A 25,059-nucleotide genomic window follows, 5' to 3' on the forward strand; every position below is an offset into this window, starting at 1 on the left:
AAATATTGCCACTTCAAATTTTTGATTTTGGAGATGTTTTGGAGTAGATGAATCTTTAATGGGAATGTCTGAGATAGGTTATAATATTCAGAGTCCTCTTAGAGTTCATGTATTAAAGTATTTCGCTGTGGGTATTATAAGGATGACGCTGTAATACACTGCACTCACAGTACCAAATCAGAAACTACATTGGTATGATCAAGCGAGTGAATTTCTTTTCAACTATAAGAAAAGCTTTTTCTTTTATCACATGCCTCTAAGTAATAGGTAAGTCAGAAAATACAGTGTTCTGGTGTTGGAGTTTTATAAATACTTTGAGAGAAATAGACGCTTTCTTCGCCTTTAACTCATTCTGTTTTATTGCCACTTATGGGCCAGGCAGTGTGTTAGATTAAGTATTTAAAGATAAAAGTCCTTGCTTTCAAGAAACTCATAATCTAAAGGAGAATAATGATATATAAATTTGAAAGAGAAGACATGATATCTTGGGCTTAATTAGAGAAATCAGTCTTAAACAGGAAGAAGGGGAAGTATGTATCCAGATAACAATAAATTTGTAGCTGGGGAGAATAGGATGTTGAGGGGGATTATCATTCCAAGGGTTTTTATTTCATTTCTTTTCTCAGTGAAAAGAGAAAATTTCCTCTAGAGGTCGGGGGAATGGTATGTGAGGGACGTGGTAGTGATTTGGGGTGGAAGAAAAGACTGACTAGGAATAAACAAGAATTTCTGGGTAGCATTGAAGAGGGAGCAAAGAAGAGGGAATACCATAAATTTATAGTGATTCTAAGCACCAAGGTTATGTCATTTTTCTATGGTAGAATTCAGCGGTGCAGAGCAAAGAAGGTGGGTGATTAGAGTACCACATCCTGGGTTTTTTTGGATAGGTATGACTTAAGGAAACGGGGCAAGAAAGGTGAGAGTTGCTAAAATAATATATAGATCGTGAAATCCAAGCCAAACAGAGAAGTAAAACCTAGAGTGGTTTTTACAGGAAGAAAAAGAAACAACCTCATTTCTTAACCTCAAGGAACTCAAACTTTACCCGCAATAATAAGGAAGTTAATGATTTGGAACAACAAGTGTAGTTAGTGGTCAAGGGATGGAAAAGTTTTACAGAAGCCAAGGTCTTAAGTATTACCATGGTTGTAAATGACATGGGTGAAGTGTAGATGGACATTGCAATTGAATGCTTCAAGGAACTATGAAATTGTAGTGTTGAAGTGGTGTCATCGTACATTGTTATAGTTCAGAATATTGGCAGGTTTTAAGTGAAGAGAAAGACTAAATACTATAATCCTCAATGAATTGAGTCAGGGTTATCAGGTCTAGTGGCACCTAAAATGTAGAATAAGTAATATTACCTGATAACCTGAATCTCAAAAGATGTGAGATTGACACTAAAGGATAGAACAAGGATTGACAAGAATGAGAGACATGGTAAGAGTTATTTATTTACCTTGGGCTTCTGAAATAATTCTGTTGTAAAATTGCTTTGACATAATCGAAAACTTAGATCTCTGGGTTAGGCTGGTGATTGAAATTAACTGCCTGGTATGGGAGGGGAATCTTCTAAATCAGGGGTGTCCAAACTGCTGCCCACAGGCCAACTGCGGCCCATGATCCATTGTTAATTGGCCCGCATCAAATTCCAAAAATATACTTAGTTTACTTAAATAAACCAGGTGAGGCAATCCGTACTTCACCTCGAGTGAGTGGCCCGCCTGTTTGTGTATTTTACCGCATATGGCCCTTGTTGAAAAATGTTGAAAAAAGTTTGAACACCCCTGTTCTAAATCCTGGAAATAGACATTGTTGGAAACTGCTTGGCTCTGCTTGCCTTTCCAAGTATACCATAAAAGTATGTCAGTAGGGATTCCTAGCAGTTTGACTACATTCCACAAACAAACAAAAACAAATTGTCCACTTCATTAACTATTAAAGAAGTACACAAAGCAATTAAAGATAAAATTCTTGAACTTTGTAATGAACACAAAGAAAAAGCTGAATCCCAAAACTCCATTCCCATTGTTAGTATTTGGTTTCATGGCATTCTTAGTTTGAGTATGAGATTAATAAATAAAGGGTAACAAGCCCAAAATAAGGACTAAAAATAAATGGTAATTATTCTACTTTTGCATAAATGTTCAAATTGACTATATTTGGGTATCCCAGGAATTTCAGTTTTTTCTATTAGCTAATTTTAGGTGCTTTTAATCCCTTACGTTTTGAGTAGGTATACTCATTTAATGGCAGAAAACAAGTTGTGGTTGTATTTTGCATTACACAGACTTCTATAGGATGATAATGTAATGGTCAAATGGATTAATTTTTTTGAGGCTTAGTTCTTAGTGGTTTTTTGGGGGGAGTTTATTGGGATTTTTTTGTTTGTTTTTGTGACCCCCCCCTCACTGTGGAAGGCAGCTTCCAAAATGGCCCACGATGGCACCCATTTCCTGGTATTCACACCATTAAGTGAAAGCAGAGAATAGGTCTGGGTGTGGGCACAGTTTGCAACTCTCTTATTCTTTGCATTTGTTCAGAATAATACTGTTTATACTGTTTTATGTTATAAATGCTTCTCGTTCAAGAATCATACCTTACTTTGTTCTTATGGTCACCATGTCCTTTTGAAACCGAGGGCAACTAAGTCCGGGACTCATGCTGCCTGCATGGCTTAGCCAATATACCGACACAGGAGAAGGGTTATAGAATAAGCTTTACATTGTTAGAGCACCAGTGACCTGAGAAGGCAGCAGGGTAACACCTTCAAAAACTGCCTTAACGTTCTCAGGCCAGCTTAGGGTATTAAAGGGAAAATCTGGGCGGTCCTCTAAAGGCTGTGTGAGTGGTCTACATGGAGCCTTCCCTCTGGCGTTGTGGTTCTCCACTGGTGTCAGCAACCCAGGAACAATGATGGGAGTAGCCTGGAAAGAATGCTAGCCCATAAAGATTGTGATCAATAAGCCTGAGGGTATTAATCATGAGTTTCAGGGTAATTTTCTAAAGCAGGGGACTGGGACAGGCCGACAATCCGAGTTTAAGCCACAGGGGGACCATCTATTACTAAGCTATAGGTCAGGAAAGGTAAGGCTAGGGACGTGGTAACAGTCCCAACCCTGCCTTGCTTCACTTAGGTGAGCCTGGAAAATGTTAATGATGATAGCTTTTGTTGTATTTAGAAGAGCCTTGAGGTTTTTGGGTTTTTTTCATGTTTTTTAAAAAAACAGCACAAGATTTCTCTACCTTAAAAATAGACCCTCAATTTAAGGAACAGATAAAGTACGATATTTATATTTGATTTGGAATTTATCTCAAGCCTTCGGTGCTTATGCTGCTTTTTGGTCAGCCTAATAAGCAAGAAACTATAACAGTCCTTAGATCAGGATATGTAAGTATTGAGTTTATGTTAAATTTTTAATTTTCCTTATACTTTCATATAGGAATATTTTGTAAGCACTTTCTTTACTTAGTAAAGATATATATAATGTTTAATGCAAAGATGTAATTACATACGGTCATGTAATATATATCACTGTCTTTTTATACCAAAATATCTCGCTGTTTTTGCTTTAACTCCTCCCCCTCCCCACACAACTCCTCCCCCTCCCCACACAACTCCTCCCCCTCCTCACCTAGCCCCAATACATAATGAGCACTATTGGAATTAGGAAGATTATTTTTGAATGGGAGAACTTGGATGAAGTAATTTATATATTACCATGTTATTTTTTATAAGGAATCATGCAAAATCACATATCTATAGTGTTTTTTGTTTTAGTTAAAATCTATTGGGGTGACAATGGTTAGTAAAATTATATAGGTTTTAAGTGTAATATCTATAGTGTTTTAATTGTTAGATTCTCTTCAGGAACTCTCTAGGAACAAAACAAGAAAAATAAGCTTTAGGGAAGAAAAGATATGTGATTGATACTGTAAAGAAATGTTAGAATTACAGCCTAGTTGTTAGTGTAGCTTTGTAGCTGCTGGCATTGACCAGTCTTGACTTATGTGTCTCATAAAGAACATAATGAGCAAGTAATAATTTTTCATAATTAAAGTAAAATATAATGGATTTTTGTTTGTTTTTTTCCTAGTTATGTTCATATCAGATAATGAAAGTTTTAATCCTTCATTATGGGAAGAACAGAGGAAACAGCGGGCTCAAGTGGCATTTGAATGTGATGAAGACAAAGATGAAAGGGAGGCACCTCCCAGGGTGAGTCTGTTCTTTCTTCCTTCAAATTTGAAACAGGTCTGCTGATATTTATTGTATTTATTTATACTTACATGTATGCCCATACTGTGCTGTTTTGGGGGTTACAAAGAAATATATTGGTTCTATTCCTTGCTTTCAAGGCACTTGAAGTTTTATTAATTATGTATCACATATATCATGTGAAAGAATTTGAGAACAGTATAAAACTGTGATTTAAAACCAGTTTTTGTAGTGTATATAAATATAAAAGAAACCGATTATTGTTTTCCACCTTTTCTTTCTGTAATGATTTATTTATAATCTTCTAGGGATAAAGAACTCTGTTATGAACCTTTTGTTTCTTTATGGGATTGAGAATGTGTGTCACAGTGATACAAGTAGCAAATACACATTTCCAAGTTACTTTCGCATATAATTCTTTCCCTTTATACAAATAGCTAAATCCCAGAAAATGATACCGTAGTTAAGTTGACCTTATGTGTTTGGTTCCCAGCACATAAGACATAGTATATAAATGTGTGATTTATATGTGTCTGGATAAATACCTAGCTAGAAAGCATAATCTGTTTCAAAACAGTGACGATGTTGGCAATATCCACACCGTACACAGTGTTTGCCCGAAAATAAGACCTAGCTGGACAATCAGCACCAAAACGTCTTTTGGAGCAAAAATTAATATAAGACTCAGTGTTCTGTTCTGTTCTGTTCTGTTCGGTTCGGTTCGGTTCTGTTCGGTTCTATTCTATCCTATCCATCCTATTCTATTCTATATTATACCAGGTCTTATATTATGTAAGACCCAGTCTTATAGTAAAATAGACCAGGTTTTTGATTAATTTTTGCTCTAAAAGACAAATTGGAGCTGATTGTCTGGCTGGGTCTTATTTTTGGGGAAACACGGTGTCTCCAAATAAAATAAATATTTTTATATCTGCTAAAAAAGTTTTTAGAACAGTGAAAGCTATAACTGGGACGTCTTTGACTATTCATGAAACCATACTTTTATTGAGCCTAAAATGCTTTCAAAGGCCTATCATCTGTTTTCAGTTACCCTTATGAGCCAGATAGCCAATGTAATTAAGATGAATTATAGATTAAATTTTGAGGTTGACATTATAGGTACTTACTCATATTTTAAATTTTGCTTATTTTCTTTTTCTAGGAGGGAAATTTAAAGAGATATCCAACACCATACCCAGATGAGCTTAAGAATATGGTCAAAACTGTTCAAACTATTGTACATAGATTAAAAGATGAAGAGACTAATGAAGACTCTGGAAAAGATTTAAAACCACACGAAGATCAGCAAGTTGTAAATAATGATGTGGGTGTGAAGGTTAGAAAACTCAATTCAAAAGAATTGACCGAAACCTATTTCAAGTTCTTTAAAATTTATAATTGAGCATTGATGTATTGATCCTTTTTGTATATAATAAAATGGACTCTCAAATTTAGGGTGGTGTTCTCAGCTACCTGAACTAAAAGTTGTAATAATCAGTGAACTCCCTGATTGCCGTTATTACCACTTGGTTGTGGGTGCCGACTGTCCAGATAGTCCGAGGAGAGTGTCAGCATAGCCTTTAAAAAGTCATTGCAAGAAAAAAAAAAAAAAAAAACAGTCATTGCAAGATTGCCACGGGGATACAAAAGTCAGTTTAGGGAATGTAATCAATAATGTTGTAAAGATTTTGTAGGGTATCCATTGGACACTTGTCCCCTTAGGGAGACCACCTCAGGGATGATGTAGATGCCTGATCACTGCACTGTACACCTGAAGCTGAAGCTGAACAATAATGAATGTCAACTACAATTACATATATATGTATATATAGTTACAAGAAGCGGAGTACAGCATTAGGAATAGAGACAGTGGAAATGTAATGGCTGTGTGCGATGTCAGAGGGGTAGTAGATTGGGGGCATGGGGATTATCACTGTGTGAGGGATATAAATGATAAATATCTATTACATTGTTTTGTACACCTGAAGCTAATTTTTTTAAAAAATCATTGCCTAAACAAAGTAAGATAATGTCAGAAATTTCATTGTTATGGAAATAGTTTTTTCCCCTGGTAATATTGATTCACTCTACCCAATTCTAATTTAATTGCTGTCACAAACCATTGGCATTTACTTGGGAGCTTTCAGAAACCTACACAAATCCCTAAATTGTGTGTTCTTTTGATGGACTTTTCCCCCCACATTGTATCACAGAAACAAGATTTTTTCATGTCACTAGAGGTATACATTCTACAATGAGCAGAAAACAATCTTAACCATCCTGATTTTGAGCTTGGTGAACTACGTGACTCACTCATGAATTTCAGCTTTGCATCTTCTGAAATGAAATGTAGCCTCAGCTAAATTGTAAAGTTTAATGTGTTTTATGGACCTTTGAGGACCACCTGTTCCCAAAATGAGCATTTTATCTTAGTGCTACAGATTTCCATGTTTAAAATTTCCTTGATTTATCCAGCATAGGAAGATGTGAAATTACTTTTAAATTTTCACCTGAACTTTAGTAAAAGAACAGATGTGAAGCATAAAGAACGTGAATTTTTTATCTTCTCTTTTACTTAGACTTCAGAAAGTACTACTCCAGTAAGAAGCAAAGCTGATGAAAGAGAAAAGTATATGATAGGAAACTCTGTACAGAAGACCAATGAACCTGAAACTGAGATCAGTCCTGGGAATCTACCAGTGGCTGCAAATATGAAAGCCTCTGAGAACTTGAAGCATGTTGTTAATCATGATGATGTTTTTGAGGTATGGCTTTATGGTTATTCTGGAATGATCGTAACATCCGATAAGAATTTAGTATTTCATTGTTCTTAACCGAAGATAGGAAACACCTGATATTGACAGTAGAAAATATGCTAATGCATTTGCCATAGAGAAATTTCGTAATATTTGCTTTAATATGACTCATTTATCACTTTAAACTTAAACTATTTTATCCATTGTACTCCAAAGTTACTATGTAAATTAGATTGTCGTGGTTCTATTCGAGTTCTGTAAAATACGTGATAGTAATTGCTTTATTTCTATAACTTGAAAAAAGGTTGTCATAAGTATACTTCAATTACGTGGCTTATTTAAGCATTAATTATTGATTGTGAAGTTTTTTTTCCTTGAATATCTGAGACTTTCAGAGTTTCTTCCAGTGGATCAATGAAAGCTATAACTTTTAAAAAAAATAAATTTATTGAGGTGTATAACTCACATGATATACAATTCACTCATTTAAATAATGGGTATAATTCAGTCGCCTTTAGTATTCTAAAAGTTGTGCAATTTTCACCACAGTCACGTTTAGAACATTTCATTACCCCCAAAAGAAAGTCCATGCTTCTTAGCCATCACTCCACAACCTCTCCATCCCCCTGAGCTCTAGGCAGCTAGTAATCTACTTTATCTTCCTCTATAGATATGACTATTCCGGCATTTCATATAAATGTAATTGTACAATACGTGGTCTTTTGTGACTGTTTTCTTCCACTTAGCATATTGTCTTCAAGATTATCCATATTGTAGCATGTATCAATACTTAAGACATTTTTTATGTCTAAAACGGTATTCCATTGTAATGGCAAATAATGGACATTTGGGTTATTTCTACATTAGGAGTGTAATGAATCCGGCTGCTATAAATATTTGTGTACAAGTTTTTGTGTGGGTGTGTTTTTTCTTTTCTCTTGGGTATATACCTAGGAGAATTGCTGGTTCATATAGTAACTGTATGTTTAATCGTTTGAGAAACTGCCAGTTTTCCAAAAGTGGTTGCATCATTTTCCATTCCCCTTATATACTGCTGGAGATCATGGAAAATGGTAAAGCTGTAACTTTCAAAAGTGAAATTCTGAAATGTTTTTGATTTGTAGCTACAGTGTCCACTATGGTATCTACTAGCTACTAGTGGCCATTTAAGTTAAATTAAGTAAATAAAATTAAAAATTGAACTTCTCAGTTACATTTGCAATGTTTCACGTGCTCAGTAGCCACATCTGGGGAGTTAATGATTACTATGTTGAACCAGATCGTTTCTATCATTATAGAAACTTCTGTTGGAGATCACTGGTGTATAGAAAGATGGATATTGTGGGTTTTTAATAGCATCTTTATTCCTGAAAATTTAAATGTGTGCAAAGCACATAATCTGTCTTCATGGTTATCCTGTAGGCTTGTATTTACTATAGGAAGAAGCTCATGGCTTTTGAATGTACTGAATGGGTCACATTCACACTATTATACAGAGGGTGTCAAAAAAAATGTAAACACATTTTAAGAAAGGGAAAAAACTTAAAATTACGCTGATGGTAACCACTTTGAGCACCTCTTGTAATTGCAGATGTCAAACGTGACTTGTATTCATCTTTTGTTATCGGTATATATTGAGTATTAAAATTTTAATACAGTTTTTTCTTTTCTTAAAATGTATACATTTTTTGGCACCCTCTGTATACATTGAACTTAGCATGACAGACTATGAAAAAGTTACTAGATTTGTCTGTGAACTTATTGCTCATTTAGTTTAATTTTCTGTGTGTAAGGACTGTGTTTGGAGCCTTGGTGGCAGATGGATAGATGTATATGTAGAATATAAGGTTAGACTTGCTAAGTGTGTAACAAAAGTACTAATAAAAATATTTAGGGCCACAGAAATTTAGAAAAAAGATATTTTCTGACTACGAAGATCCAAGGATGCTTTAAGATGAAGAAGGCATTTAACCTGTATTTTGAAACCATTCAAGTAACAGACTAAAACTGAATGAAATGTGGAAGGACTAATGAAAGCAAAGGAAAGGTGTTTGGAAAATGTAGAAAAGACTGTGTTTCATATGACTGAATATGTCAGGGGTGATAGTATGAAATAAAATTAGTAGAGTAGATTGGATCCTGATAATGAAGCCCGTGAAAGGCATGCTAAGAAGTTTAGACTTAATGTTCTGTAGTCTTTGGGGAACCACTAAACGCTTTTTAGCAGAGCATTACTAATGATAGAGCTATGTATTAGAGTTATCCGGCAGCAGGTACTGAATTCTCCAAGTTTGAGGGCTTTTGAATAATGATAGTAGAAAATGCGGACTGGAAGTTAGTTGTGAGAATATTATAGATGTAATGTGTGAATACCCCTGCCTATAAGGAATGAAGAAGAGGGAACAGTCATATAACCATGCCTGAATAGGGGTGACAAGAGAACAAACAGCTTTGGAAGGACAAGTTTGTTTTTGGATATGTGGAATTCGAAAAAATGACAAGACCCTCAGGTAGACATATTTAGTAGGTAGTTGGACATGTGGCTCTGAAGCTCAGCCGAGAAATCAAAGCTAGATTATCAATTGGAAAACTGTTTACATTAAACATAATCATTAAAGAAAATGCGTATCTGGGGGAAAGAGTGAAAAAGGGGGGAAAAAAGAGCTAACTGCAGAAAAATTAAGTCATGTGAGTAAAGGAGACTAAATATTTGGATGTTTAGGAGACTGCAGTTCCCAGAAGTCCAGGTATAATATAATTTCATGAAGGTGAAAGTCTGGTCAGCAATTTAAATGCTGCAGATATCAAAGATTAGGATAGACCATTTGCCCCTCCTTTTCACATTCATTGTCATCAAGTCCTGTTAATTCCAAAATTTCTGTGAAATTCCTTTTCTCTTTACCAGCTGACACTGCCATTGCCTAAGGACAAATGCATCTGTTTTCTTTAGGCCTGTTGTGATAGCTAGATTCCTTTCCACCCGTCTCTGCTCTTCCTGTACATTCTTCATTTTAAAATATAGTCTGGTCTTTGAGTTCCTGGCTTGGCAACTTCCGATCATGTCCACCCATTCTTGAGCTCATGCAGCATAATATTTCACATCCAATCCAGTTCACCTTTTCTGTCTTTATCCTGAGTTCCAACTGTGTGGAGCTGACTTCCCTACCTTTTTTTTATTTCCATGCTTTCCTCTCCTCTACTCAAAATGTCATTTCCCTCGTAACTCACCCTTCAAGATTAAACCGAATTTACATTCTTTTCCTATTCTACTGATTACCAGTCACACTCTTCCATTATAGTACAATCTTGAACACGGTTGGCGAACTACTGCCTATGGCGTACATCTGGCCCACTGCCTGTTTTTGTATGGCTTGCAGGCTAAGAACAGCTTTCACATTATTTAAATGGTTGAATAAAAATCAAAAGAAAAATATTTCATTACTTGAAAAATTACATGAAATTCCATTTCACTGGCACACATTTTGTCTGTGACTACTTTTGTGCACAACAACATAGTTGAGTAGTTGAAACAGACTGGCTCTCAAAGTGTAAAATACTTACTCTTTGGCCTTTTCACTGAAAGTTTGCCGACCCCAGTCCATATCTTATTGGCACTTATGGTACTTACGAGTACCACTTATTATGGCACTTAGGAGTACCGAAAAGTCTTAGTACTTTTAACAGAATACCTTTTAAAAACCTTGTATTTATTTTCATCGTATTAACTGAGAACATTTTAACCTGCAGAAGATCTGATTTTTGTACAATACTAAAATTTTTCCATTAGTAGGTCTTTTTATTCCTACCTAATAGTGCTCAGTGATAGATTACTTGGGATAATTGCCAAATATTAGAGAAAAATTCATGGAGCATAATATAAAATTCTATCTTCAAATTGGGCAAAAATTGCCATTAATTTATTTTAGCAGAAAAACACCCCAGTCCTAATTCCTTAGACTCCAGTGATCCTTGAGGTCAGTAAATTTGAGGATTACGAAGAGACTTCATTGGCGCAAACTGAGTTTTTCAATGGCAGGAATGGTGTTTTATTTTTATTTCTCTGGCACTTGACATAGAACCAGACACAAGTAATCATTAATACACTTGAATTAAGGCCTGCCACATATAATTAACCCATAGGTGCTTTGGCATATTGTTAATAACTGCCATATTTTGAAAATTTTAAAATAAATCATATACTACTTTTAGTCACTACAGTTACCATAAAAAGGTCTCATATATGTTCTAAATATTCTTTTCTCTTTGAAGTTCTTATGACGATATTTATTCATTTAAAGAAAACAATCTATTTTCATAAATATATATTTTTTTTCTTTAAATTAGGAATCTGAAGAACTTTCTTCTGATGAAGAGATGAAAATGGCAGAGATGCGACCACCATTAATTGAAACCTCTATTAACCAGCCAAAAGTGGTAGCACTTAGTAATAACAAAAAAGGTTAGCTGTTAAAGGAAAACACTAAGAATAGAAATGGGCTGAATAAAATTTATAATTTTTTTAAATAATTTTATTAAATGTCATGTTATTAAAACACTTTTTAGCAACAATTTTTAAAACATGTCTTTTTAAAAAGTCTGTTTCTTCCCTTTCTTGTTTTTAAAGAAAAATCTTAATAGACCTTTTCTCTTTCTTCATACACATCTACTTATAAGAGCATGGACTTTATAGACAGACAAGCCTAGAATACGATTCCATTTCTACCACTTATTTGCTGTGTGATCCTTGAGCTACGTAGTTTTATCCGTATGTAAATATCTAATTTGATATAAAATGAGGCTAATGAAGGATTTTGTGAATATCATATGTATTAGATTATTCACTGTATTCAGATCTAGCACAGCACCTGATGTATGATAGATGCTTGTTATTTTATTTATCCCAGAACTTATTTTTACACCACCCCCTTCCCAGCCATTCTTTCATGTAGCATAGAATCTCAGACTTTTAGAAATGAAAGGGAACTTGAAGAATATCTTTCCCTTCCTTGTATTCTTCCCTCACTCCTCCCTACCAATGCTTGAACAAATCAATACCTATCTCCACTAAATATTTATCCAACCTTTGCCTTAATGGCACTAGTGAAATTTACTATTTCAAGGTGGCCCTCAGATAGCTTGGGTTTCGTAGTAGTAATGGTAGTGTTATTTGTTGAGTACTTACTAGTTGCTACTTGTTATCTGCTAAATATTTTACACGTTATTATCTAATTATCACAGTTGCCCCATGGAAGAGGAACATATCTTGGAAAGAATTTAAGTGCCATAGAGCTTAAACATTATTTAAAAAATTTGTAATCCAAGACCCTAATACTTTAAAGTTGAAGTTAAACAGAGCCCATTGTGCTACTGTTTTTAACTGTAAACACAATCCAGACTACTTAAACAGAGATATTTGAAACAGCAAAAATCTCCTTAATTCATGTAATCTATGACTGTGTCTATATATGCTATTTTATGACTTGGCTAGAATTGAGGCAATTAAAAACATCCTTTAGGGCTGTAAAGACATTATGTTATTATCCTTTTTGTCACTATTTTTAAGAATTAACTACTTTTTATACTACCTGCCTATAATGGAATATGAATGTTGTGCATTTCTGTTTATATAATTGTTATACACAAAACCACCTCACATTTTAAGAGTTCACTATTCATATACAATTCTTTGAAGTGATTTATAAACATGAATAGAGAACTGACCTTGTGAAAATTCCTTGAGTTTGGTGTTTGTTTTTTGATTAACTGCATTGCTTATTTTTATTGTCAGAATAGATGAAAACTCCATACATGTATGAAATAATTTCTTCCCCAGATAAGTTTACCACTGTTGTGAACTGCACTCCATATTTTTTATTATTATGACTTCTTAAAATTGTAAATGAGTGGAAAAGCATATTCACTAAAACTAATTGATGACCTTAGAAAACATTGTGTAATATCATCTTTTCAATAGTTAAAACTAAATCAAATTCCGAGTGACCCTAACATTGGTTATATATATTTTTTAAACTAAAAGTATTGCTATTTTTAAACTCTTTAATCTTTATGTGTATTAGGACTGAATTTTCTGAAGTGCCTATGGTTATCTTCTCATCCATTGTAATTCTTTGCCTTATATTTTGAACCAGGACAATATGAATACCATTTGTCATCACTAGAAATTATTTCATACAAATTCTTGGTGACTTTATCAACGGCTTAAGTTTTTTGTTTCAGATGATACAAAGGATACAGATTCTTTATCAGATGAAGTTACACACAATAGCAATCAGAATAACAGCAACTGTTCTTCTCCATCTCGGATGTCTGATTCAGTTTCTCTTAATACTGATAGTAGTCAAGATACCTCACTCTGCTCTCCAGTGAAACAAACTCATATTGGTATTAATTCCAAAATCAGGTTTGTGAACATCTTAACAAAATGATTTATTTGTGCAGTAAATAGAGATAGTAAGGCAAATAAATATATATGATTAAAACATAAAGATTGCATAAGTTAATATTATAGAAGTGGTTCTGGCAGTATATGGTTTCTTCCCCATTTTATTACTAATTATTTAACTTCTATACATTTCCGTTTTAGGTTTGTTTTTTAAGTGGGAAAGAAAAGATTTAAAATACATTCTAGTTCTCTTTATTAAAAGGTTGAATAGTTTTATAGTCTAATTGGTGTTATTCAGGTTGAAAGGGGTATTTGGATTGGAAATGCAAAATTATTTTGGGGGGATGACATTAAAGGGTTCATTCAGATACTTTCAGTTAGTGCTGTTTGTTTGGCTTACACTTAAATTTGTAGGTCAAACTCTGAAACAACACTTAATTCCTACAGGCTGGAATTTTAGCTTTTAAGTTTAAAACAAATTTACTATTTGGGCTCTCAAGAAGTTTGGTTATCAAAGTAAGGCTATTACCGTTTTACTTTCATGTTAGTATGTCAGCTAGAGTGTTTGATAGAAAGAGTTGGGTAACTACTAAACTCAAAGCTTATTGTATGGATATTGTTAATTATTTTTTTAGAGTTAAATTGTTCTTAAGCTCCAGGCAACATATTTAAGTCAAATTTTTGTATGTATTGATTTATATTATTAGAAAAGGAAGACGAATTTTGAATCTCAGAATGAGTTTAACCATTATGTAGTTGTAATTATGATTAATCATTTATATCTCTTCTCTGAATTTGAGGTTAAGATCAAGTAAGGTAAAACATTAATTTTTATAACCTCTTAGGTGTTAAGATAATGATTAATTTGTTGAATGATAAAATTTTACTGATGTTGGGAAGTAGTTTAGTATTTTTTAAGTTGTGTTTTTTTATGTAATAGAATAGAATAAAGGCTAAGAAAGGGATATAACCACATCTTTTTGCATTGTATTTCTTATCATGAATATTATCTGTCACCTAATGGAAAGGTTAATATTAAGGAATATTTGTTGAAATATAATTTGCATATACAAGGACACAAATATGTTTTCATATCACCAAGTAGAAATAAAATATTTTCTATAATTTTGGAATGTCATATTTATAAATATTTGCCAAATACAATGTAGTCACTTAGAAGAGTGATTAGATTTAGTTTCTGTTTTGATTTTAATATTTTGTAGATCATTGAGCAATTGTTTAGTAATTTCTTTATCCATATTTTTTAATCTAGCAACTTAGTTAAAATGATTAACTATGGTTAATAATGTATAGTTTCAGAATGATTTATAAAAATGTTCTGTGTTCTTCACTATTCAAGTTACTGGCTTTTTCCCATGTATCTGCTCATCTTTCAAGCATTTCATATTTTAGCATAATTGTGAAAAGGTGAGCTGAAGAGAATAAGTCCATAGTTCTTTATTGTTTAGCTTTATTAATCTATATTGTGACTAAGTGATTTATGATGCTGATGAGATTAATCTTCATTATCTATGAATTTTCATTAGTATATTTCACTTGTCTCCATTTAATACATATTATTTGACTACTATATTTTTAAATGACATGCTTGATAATAAATGCCTTTCATCTGTGACTCCCATCAACTCTTTTAACTTTGTGTTACTCGCGCATTAACTAGTTATTAATGTTACCCATTACTAAGAAAACTGGGCTTTATGATGTTTGTGATAAAATTATCTTTGTTTTAGGCAAGAAGATGAAAATTTTAACAGCGTTTTACAAAATGGAGATATTTTAAACCACTCAAAAGAGGAAAAATTCAAGGTTCATGATAAAAAAGATTTTAACTTACCTGAATATGATTTGAATATTGGAGCGCAATTACTTCTTATTGAGAAAGGTGTTGACTCAACAGCCACATCTGATGAATGTCACAAATTAGACCATATCAATATGAATCTTAATAAACTTGTAACCAATGATACATTTCAACCAGAAAGAGTGGAAAGATCAAAGACACAGGATATAGTGCTTGGAACGGGCTTTTTAAGTATTAATGCTAAAGGAGAAGCAGAGCACTTGGAAAATGGAAACAAGTATCCTGATCTGGAATGCATAAATAAGGTAAATGGGCATTCTGAGGAAACTCCACAGTCTCCTAGGATGACTGAACCACATGACCCCGATTCTTCTGTTGATATGGGTATTTCCAAAAGCACTGAAGATCTCTCCCCACAGAGAAGTGGACCAGTTGGATCTGTTGTGAAATCTCATAGCATAACTAATATGGAGACTGGAGGGCTGAAAATCTATGACATTCTTAGTGATAATGGACCTCAGCAGCCAACTGAAACAGTTAAAGTTACTTCTACTGCTGATGGAAAAAATATAGTCAGGAGCAAGTCTGCTACACTTTTGTATGATCAACCATTGCAAGTGTTTACTGGTTTTTCTTCTTCTTCTGATTTAATATCGGGTACAAAGGCTGTTTTCAAGTTTGATTCAAATCACAATCCCGAAGAGCCAAATATAATAGGCCCCACAACAGGTGGCCCACATTCTATGCCTCAAATATATGGTCCTCCACAATATAATATCCAGTACAGTAGCAGTGCTGCAGTCAAAGACACTTTGTGGCACTCCAAACAAAATCCTCAAATAGATCATGTCAGTTTTCCTCCTCCGCGCCTTCCTAGATCAGAGAGCACAGAAAGCCAGACTTACACTAAACATTCTGCCAATATGAATTTCTCTAACCATAACAATGTTCGAGCTAATACTGGATACCATTTGCATCCGAGACTTGGCCCAGGAAGACACGGGGAAATGTGGGCCATCTCACCAAATGACAGACTCATTCCTGGAGCAACTCGTAATACAATTCAGCGACAAAGTAGCGTGTCCTCTACAGCCTCTGTAAATCTTGGTGAGCCAGGTCCCACAAGGCGGGCCCAAATCCCTGAAGGAGATTATTTGTCATACAGAGAGTTACATGCAGTGGGAAGAACTCCTCCGATGATGTCAGGATCACAGAGACCTCTTTCTGCACGAACATACAGCATGGATGGTCCAAATACATCTAGGCCTCAAAGTGCTCGCCCCTCTGTTAGTGAAATACCAGAGAGAACTATGTCAGTTAGTGATTTCAATTACTCACGGACTAGTCCTTCGAAAAGACCAAATGCAAGGGTTGGTTCTGAACATTCTTTATTAGATCCTCCAGGAAAAAGTAAAGTTCCTCATGATTGGCGAGAACAAGTATTACGACACATTGAGGCCAAAAAGTTAGAAAAGGTAATTAAACATGACTTTTTCATTCTCCTCTTTATGAATTTACTACTTTTTCTTTAAAATATTTGGCATTCTTTGTTTTTTAAACAAGGTAAAACAGTATACTCTGTGAATTATTGAATATATACTTATATTCTAGGAGTTTTTCCTTCGTACTGAGAATAGAGTTCCAAGTTCAGACTCAGCCAGACTCAAAGCAATTGAGGTGGTAGTGTAAGCTTATTTCTCTTCTCTTAGTCCCCAGTGTTTTCTAATAGGCTTACATTCATTTTATGTATTTATGTGTGTATCTAAAATTTTGCCATACATACTATAAATAATGTATGTACATGTGTACCTGTTTAGCATTTTCTGACCACCTGTTATCATCTAGTAATAATTGGTTATGTAAATATGTGTACAAAAAATAAACAGTTTGCTATATAGTTAACAGAAAAACAAGAAATGTATTGTAAATGTAAATACTTCATCTAAGATTTTTTGTCCCCAGTTATATGACTAACACTGTCACTGACACAGATTGCTTCTGGCATGGCATTTACTCTTTTCTGAACTGCATTTCTGACCTATTTGAACTCACGTGTCTATGGCTCTACTGTAGTTTGGAAATCATTGGTAAAATAACATGCTCATTTTTCAGTTTATAACTTTATACATAGATGTTTGTTTTTGAAAGGAGTTAACTGTAAAACTGACATATTAGTGCCACAGTTCTGTGGCCCAAGTGTATAAGGCATATTCTTTAATATTTAGCTTCATACCACTCAGTGGATTTTACCCAAGAATTATCTTATCTCTGTTTATTAAATATAAGATAGATTTTTTAAAAATAGTTGAACGTATACAACCTCAGTCATTATTTTTAAAAATTCCTTAAGTCAAATTTTTCAGAAATAAATGCTTATAATTGTTAGCTCTGTGAAATGCTGTCCTCTCAACCTTAAATATCTGAGTTATCTATAGCTGTTGGGCAACTTCATTCTCATCTATTTATTTTTTTTCAGCTATAACTTGATACATATTTTGAGGCTCTTTGAACTGTGTGCTTTTTCTAAAGAATTCGGAAATTTCTTAAGCAGAGGAGTAGTATAGTTGTTTTATAAATAAACTTCCGGTGATAGTGTGGAACTGGATTTGAGTAGGAAGAGGCTACAATTAAGTTGATTGAGTTATGAGACTATCTAGCAGTCCAGAAAATAAATGAGAAATTATCAGTGGAATTGAGTCAAAGGAGTGAATTCAGGAGGCAGTTCTGAAATAGACTTTGTATGAGTTTGCGTCTCACTGTAATATTCATGTAATCGGTCATTGAAGGAAAGGGATTTAGCTTGAGATTGGTGTCTTAAATAACTAGTTGTTGGGAAGGCCATTAATTATTAAATAGATTTGGAAGAAGAGATGAGTTTGTTTTATATTGTATTATACATTGACATCTCAGATAGCTGTTCTCCCATAACTTTCCTGTCTGACAGAGATGTGCCTGGACTGGAATAAAGGAAGCAAGTAGCAGCCACCTCATTGCTCATTTGTGCCTCTCTGCTTTTCATGTTTAGAAATTTGCCATATAATTGGAGAGTACATGACAATAGTTTCTCAATTGTGCCCACTGGTAATTTAGAGGTGAGAATAATTAGTTCAGTGAAACTAAGAAAAGCCTTGAGAGTACACAAGGCAACATGATTTAAATTCTAAAGTTGAAAGCACTGGTTGACAATGTGGGGGGTGATGGAAGATATCTCTTTGCCCCTCTGTAACTTCTCCCCCTACACCCCAACATAATTCTGATGGCGCGATAGACATTTGAAAAATTTCTCTAGTGGATTTCACAATGCTTGTCCTACCTCTAGAGGTAAATTCCCAAATCAAAAGTCGCTGCTTTGCCCAGCTGAGAGTTTAGTAATAATACAGAAATAGATAAGTTTTTGATCCTCAGTTAGTTTATAAACCTTGTAGTAGTAGTAGTAACACCTCTTCCCCACCCCCTAACAAACTACCTGGAACCCAAACATATTTAAAAAAAAAAAAAATCTCACCTCAAAAATACCAAGACATTTACAAATAAAACTTAACGACACTAAAAATGATAATCATTTTTATTTCAAAGTTGAATTATTACTAATGTCAGCATTTGCTCAACCAGAATGTGATTAACACAGTATAGTTTCCATGTTCACTTGCTGTTGCTGTTATACAAGCATTAGCGTGCACTGCAGTGTATTGACGTGTTGTGATGGGGTGCAGTTTTATGTGGATGTCTCTGCACAAAACTGAATTACAAACCAGACCTATTCTGAGCTTCAGCCTTCTTAGTCAATCAGGGAAATATTTACAAAAACCTCATACATGTATGTTCAACAATGCCAGAAAAGGCTTTGTTCCAGATCTACGTATCCTTAAAGAGGGTCAGTTAGTGCTCTCAAGTTAACAACATGTTAAAACAAAACGTGTGTATATGTAGCTGTGTGTATAATTATTTTTACATTCTAATCAGATGTTTATGGAACCTCTGAATTTGACTGCCAAATCCTTATTCTTTGTGAAATGGTTTGGAAAAGTATGGGCATAATAAGCCTATTAAGTTTAGCTTTTCCTTCAATCATTACTTTAGAATTCACAGAATAACTAAAAGTGTACATTGTAATTTATAGAACATTTTCATTCTGGAATGTCCTATTAAAGTTTCTTGGTATTAGACATCAACTTCATAATCTGGAGATGTATATACGATTCCCTAAGAGAGGAACAAAGAATTGCTTGTTAAGGCATTTCTCTGTTTCTTAATTACAAGCCTTGCTCAAAATGCGGTTTCTCTCAGTTTCACCATCAGACCTTCAATATTCAGGGACATGACAAAAATCATCCACATGAAAGAACAGCAGTTAACAACTCAGAATAAACAAGCAGGAATAATGAGAATCAGGCAATGCATTTATTTATTAAGGTACATTTTTCAGGCAGCTCTGGGATTAGTGTTTAGGTATTCATGTAAACTCAGTCTTTGGAAGGGATTCCATTAGTGGTTCTTCAAACTTAAGCAGCAAAAGCCACTACTAACTCCTAAAATATAATCTTTAACATCTATTGAATGGAAGAAAAATTTTATATGTGCATTTTCAATTCTTTTTTTCTGGTAATTATAGAGCAGTCGGAGCCTTTTAAATGTTATATCCGAAAACTCTGTGTTTATATTAAACTTTTCCCTAATATAAGACATTTTCTAAATGTGGAAGATAAGTATTTTTAGAAATTGCAACTGACCAAGAGCCCTGTGTGTTTTGCAAATATACTTTGTGCTATATTGTGTATGTTTAAACTCTGCATTTATTTAATAAGACAATTTATATAAAATGAGACTCTAGAAATCCATTTGACTTAGAAATAACTGGTTGTTGGTAAAATTTATCTTTATAGAGGAATTAGTTTGTGTTCCATATATAACTTCATATGTACAGATACATCTGTACATCAATTTCTGTGTTCTGACAAACTTCTAATAAGATATGTCAGGAGTAAAGGAAATAATAGCATAAAAGCATCTATATGTTTGTACTTTCTTCTTTGGTGTTTAAGTTTGAAAGTTGGATTACATGTAACTGTGTGTGTGTGTATGTTGTCATGTAACTATATGATAAATAGTGCCAATTTCTTTCAGTGGCACTGAAAATTCCATGTTGCGTATTTCTGTGTGGTATTGAGACTATTGTAAACACGTCTATGTACGTAACATGTCTTGTGAATTTTGCATGCTACACTAATCTCTGTTAAATCTATCCCCTCTTTATTCAGAGCATGCTGTCAAGGTCCTTTAATTCCAATTTTACTGCTGTAAGCAACTCTCACTATGGCAGCTCTAGGGATCTGCATGGCAGCCAAGGCAGTCTTGCCTTGAGTGTTGCAGACGGAAGAGGTTCTGGTGGGCACACTTTTCGAGTGAGTACCTGTAGTAGACTAGTACTGTTAGTACATAGAAGAGAAATAAACCTCACATTTTTATGTTTAACGTTTCTAGAAAATGAACTTTTATTGTGGGTTACATATCTTGATTACCTCCCAGTTCCTCCACAGCTTTGTGCTAAAACTTTCTGCAAAGCTGATTTAGTCTTTATCCCTTAAGTTTCTGTAGTCATAACTAAGAATGTAGTCAACTGTCTTTTATGTTAAGAGGGGGTGGGCAGTAGGAATCACTGAAGGTTTTCAGAACAATTATTCTTTACAGTGCCTTCTCTTTCTCTTAATTAGTTTGCTCTCTCCAAACTCAAAGTTTTTAGGCTATGACATATGTAGTTCACAGAGGAGTTGTGGGAAAGAGTAATTTTCACTTTAATGATTGAATGTTGGCAAATAAAAAGCACTAAGAACTAAGTGGAACTAAGTTTAATCATAATTCGCCGGAAATGATTAAATGTGAGGCTGGAGAAATTGTCATAAGTACCAATGAAAAGGCAAAACCCAAATTCTTTATTACCCACATTTCAGCATAGTCATTAGTGATTAAGAAGAAAGGTTTATTCTTTTAATGAAAATTAAGAGTAGGGGATAAGAATAGCAGAGATGGAGAAAGAACAGAACAGCTCTGGTATGGCTCTGTTTCAAGATTTTTCTCTTCATAACAACTTGAGGTGGTAGCATGGCCTCTAAATAAATATTTCCTTCTGCCCCTTTTCTTCCGTCCTGAAAAGACCTTTCTCCCCTTATGACCTTATTTTATCCCCTCCACAGTTTTATTTCTGTATTGACTCTGCTTACTTCTGTGTCCATTGCTTTTTCCTGAGCATCCACCCACCACCACCACCACCACCCACTTTTTAATACACTCCAGGCTCTGCTCTCTTGTATTCTAGAGTAGGAGCAGTCTGCTGGATTCACTTTGCATCACCCGTCTTGCCCTACCTCTGTCACCTGCCACCACTTGGTTTCTATGTTACAGTGGCAGCAAATGTTTTATAATTTATCAGTTTGAAACAGGGAGAGAAGAGGGTGATGACTATTGAGCCCTGCATTTCTGATACTTAATCCAACTGAAGCCCCAGAGTAAAGACCAGGGGCTTTTATTAACTCAGGGGTAAGCTTTATAATCACCTGGAACAGTCGGTCTTTCCAAATTCTTATACAGTAATATTTTCTGCTTGTTATTCTTAAAGTTAGAGCCTTTGAATCTGTTGCATTTTACTTTCTCATTTATAATATACTTGTTCTTTTCAAGACTGCATAAACATAATCATACGTTCAGGCTTGAATTTAAACTTCAAGTTATGAGCTAAGTTGATTTTTATGCATCCTAAAAAGCACATCTCAAAAACAGAAAGAAAATAAAGTATTTTTGCATAAATACACAAAATTAGATCAAACTACAAGTAAAAATGCTAAGCCACAGTTTGATCTAGCAACTAACTGCACGTGATAGATCTGTTGCAGGTAGAATTTCTAAGATTAAATTATAAACCTTTAGGTTTGTATGTATCCTGTGGTATATCACAAGATTTCAGATTATTTTTCAACATGATGATGTAATTTGCATATCTATATTGCTAGCCATATACTGTTTTGAAAGTAGCAATGGTGCTGTTTATCACAATCTAGTTTTCTAAAATACAGCTGTGTGTGTTTAGAACTAAATTGAAATGAAAAATATAGGCATATTGCTTCCCAGCATATTTATAAGAAATATTCAGAGATGAAATATTGAGTCTGTTTTTCTCTAAAGCTAACATTGAGATAAACTATAACATAAGGATATTATTTGATATATAAAAATATGAATTCTAGTTAATTAATTTTAAAAGCATTTCGCCAGGCCACTGCTTTTAGATAATATGGAGCTGACTAATATTAGTATGATAAAATTAAGCTAAAGCAAGTTTTATACGACTGTATTTTTTATTGGTAGTGTTTATCATTAAAAAGGAAGTCCTGAGTGATACTGCTGTTAAAAGAACATCAGGGTTTGTTTTTGGGTTTTTTTTTTTACCAAAAAACTTCTTGTGGTGCTCAACAGTAGTATATTTTAGTTGCTCTTGAAATTTGAGACTCTTAAGTTGAATTAAGAGTTTGATTTACTGCTAAATTTACTGCTCCAACTGTTAAAAACTAGGTATTACTGTAAATAAAACTAAAAGCATTATAACAAAATAGCTTAACAGCATGTATCTGTATATACTTTTCACACATTACAAGAACATTTGCTGTTAACTTTGGAAGACGGTTAAAAGTACTAATTTTTTTCCAGTTTTATGGAGATATAATTGACACATAACATTGTATTGGTCCAAGGTGTACGTCATGATGACTTGATATACGTATGTACACATTGTGAAATGATCACCACAGTAAGTTAACATCCATAATAAAGGTACTAAGGTTGATGGCAGTTGGTGGTAATGTTTTATTTGGTTCTTCATCTTTCTGTTATCTGGCAATATTTTTTCTAATCTCTCAAGTGTCATCATCATTTTGGTTGCACATCTTGAAGATCATTATTTGTTTACTTTTTATTTTCCCCTAATTTGAAGCATCCCCAGACATCCTGTCCAGGAGATCCTTGTCAAGATGATATATTCATTTCAGGACAGCACAACTACTCGTCAGCTACCCTTAGTCACAAAGATGTCCCTCCAGACAGCTTGATGAAAGTAGGTGCTCAGGAAATAAATGAAGTGGTATCTTGAGCTTACTGTGTTTTTTGGCTTTTGAACTAGAAATATCATATGTGCTTTAACTCTGAAAATATTTTTTGAGGACTTCCCCCCCCATCCCCCTGCCCTTGCTTGGTAAGGATTGGTTTTTTTGTTTGTTTGTAATTGAGAAATGGAATTGCTGTTTCTCGATTTATTCCGTGATTTTTTTTCACACTGGAGAATCATTTTGTTGTTATTTTTAGATTTCTATAGCATCATCTACTTATCATTTGAATTAGAGGTTTTTAGGTATTCCTGATAGTAAATATTTGGAGAGTTAAAGATGAACCTATCTTAAATTCTTCATTTGAGGATGTTTTACTGTTATTAAAGGCATTTTTTAAAAAATACTTTAAATGTAATTAGAAATCACCTTGAAAGACTTCTGCATGTGGTAGAATAGACAATGGTTATATTCTTACTACTTTTGTAACTAAAGTTTCCTTTTTTGTCACTGATGCCAGGTAATTCTTTTCTTCAGTTGTTCTTTCTCTTAACTAATTTCATGTCCTAGTGTAACCAGATATAATTATGAAGTGTAGTTATGTATTATATAAACTTTTGCATTGCTCTTGAGAGTAGGAACCCAGCCATGTAACATTGTAAGTTCATACATATGTATTTATTTTGCCCTTTTGTTGATGTTTTTCTTTTAATTGAGTCCTGTTATCCAGTTTCTTTCTTTCTTTTTTTTTTTTTTTGTATCCATCTTGTGGCTTAGGTTTGTGTCTATGCTTTTTACTCTCCTGAGCCATCTGCTAATCATAGCTTAATATAGTCTATGGGTATGTTGAACATTTTTGTAGAATGTCAGGCACAACCAAGTATCTTGGTGTCAGGGAGTCTTTGAGAATGGGTCAGAAGTAATTACTGCCTGGAGAATTCTCCCCAGAAGAAAAGTATTGCGTCTTCACATAGGAAAAAATGATATAAATATGGAGAAAAGCAAGTGCTGCCTACAGAGTTGTATGTAAGTAAGAAAATAACAGCACAACCATTTAAGTATTCCTGGTGGACAGATTAATTGCTTCAAATCTACAGTGATCGAATAGTAAATAACCAATAAAAGATTTGTCACAGAGTAGTAACATCTTTGTGCTAATAGCATGTCTGTCATAAAACACACATGTATGTTTCCAGGCTTCAGAATTAACTATTTTTTCAAGTATAACACAGTGAAAAAGAGAACTGTTTTTTAAGTAAAAATCTTTTTCACCAAAGACAAACTTCTTTGTGTCCTTCAGCAAGGTTCACAGAACATGTAGTTCAGAAACTATTGCCATAATCTTTTCCCAAACTTTTGGATAATTTTAGGGAAATGAGGCTCAAATATTTCCCACAGTTTTCCCATAATTTCCTTGTAAATGAGGTCACCTTTTTATTAATAATCAGCAGTGATGTTTTAAATGATTAAATAGCTTAAACATATTTATTTCTTCTACACAAAAATCTTTTCATATGCAGATACTTATAATACAAATGTAACCTTATCTTTCAGATAAATTCCTCACACTAACAGAGTATTAGCCATATTTCTACAAAGATGATTTTAAGTCTGAAGTTAAGATCAACCTCTAAAAAACGAGGCGTTAAAACAAGGATAATCTTTTAACAACAACAAAATAATCTCAAGTCTTTGTTTAGCTTGTGAAAAGTAAAATAGAATGTTACAATTTAATTTTTTGGTTAATTTTCTATGGAATTAATATTTAG

The 25,059-nt window shown here is 33.9% G+C and overlaps 1 protein-coding gene across 13 annotated transcripts in view; it reads left to right on the forward strand.

The window, feature by feature from the left end:
* Positions 1-25,059, forward strand: part of ERBIN (erbb2 interacting protein) — a 104,801-nt gene that overhangs the window by 74,035 nt on the left and 5,707 nt on the right. For 3 of the 13 annotated variants that reach the window (XM_019744011.3, XM_019744042.3, XM_019744072.3), the window contains exons 15-22: positions 4,098-4,219; positions 5,382-5,555; positions 6,799-6,984; positions 11,320-11,434; positions 13,213-13,396; positions 15,130-16,675; positions 20,459-20,602; positions 23,182-23,301. In XM_019744011.3, coding sequence (XP_019599570.2) covers positions 4,098-4,219; positions 5,382-5,555; positions 6,799-6,984; positions 11,320-11,434; positions 13,213-13,396; positions 15,130-16,675; positions 20,459-20,602; positions 23,182-23,301 — 2,591 coding nt within the window. The remainder of the gene's footprint in view (positions 1-4,097; positions 4,220-5,381; positions 5,556-6,798; positions 6,985-11,319; positions 11,435-13,212; positions 13,397-15,129; positions 16,676-20,458; positions 20,603-23,181; positions 23,302-25,059) is intronic. The other 10 variants (XM_019744055.3, XM_074328883.2, XM_074328885.2 and 7 more) reach the window with 5 other exon arrangements.

This window comes from Rhinolophus sinicus, chromosome 3 (genome assembly GCF_057876585.1).
Source record: "Rhinolophus sinicus isolate RSI-liver-muscle chromosome 3, RSI-T2T, whole genome shotgun sequence".
Lineage (NCBI taxonomy): Eukaryota > Metazoa > Chordata > Mammalia > Chiroptera > Rhinolophidae > Rhinolophus > Rhinolophus sinicus.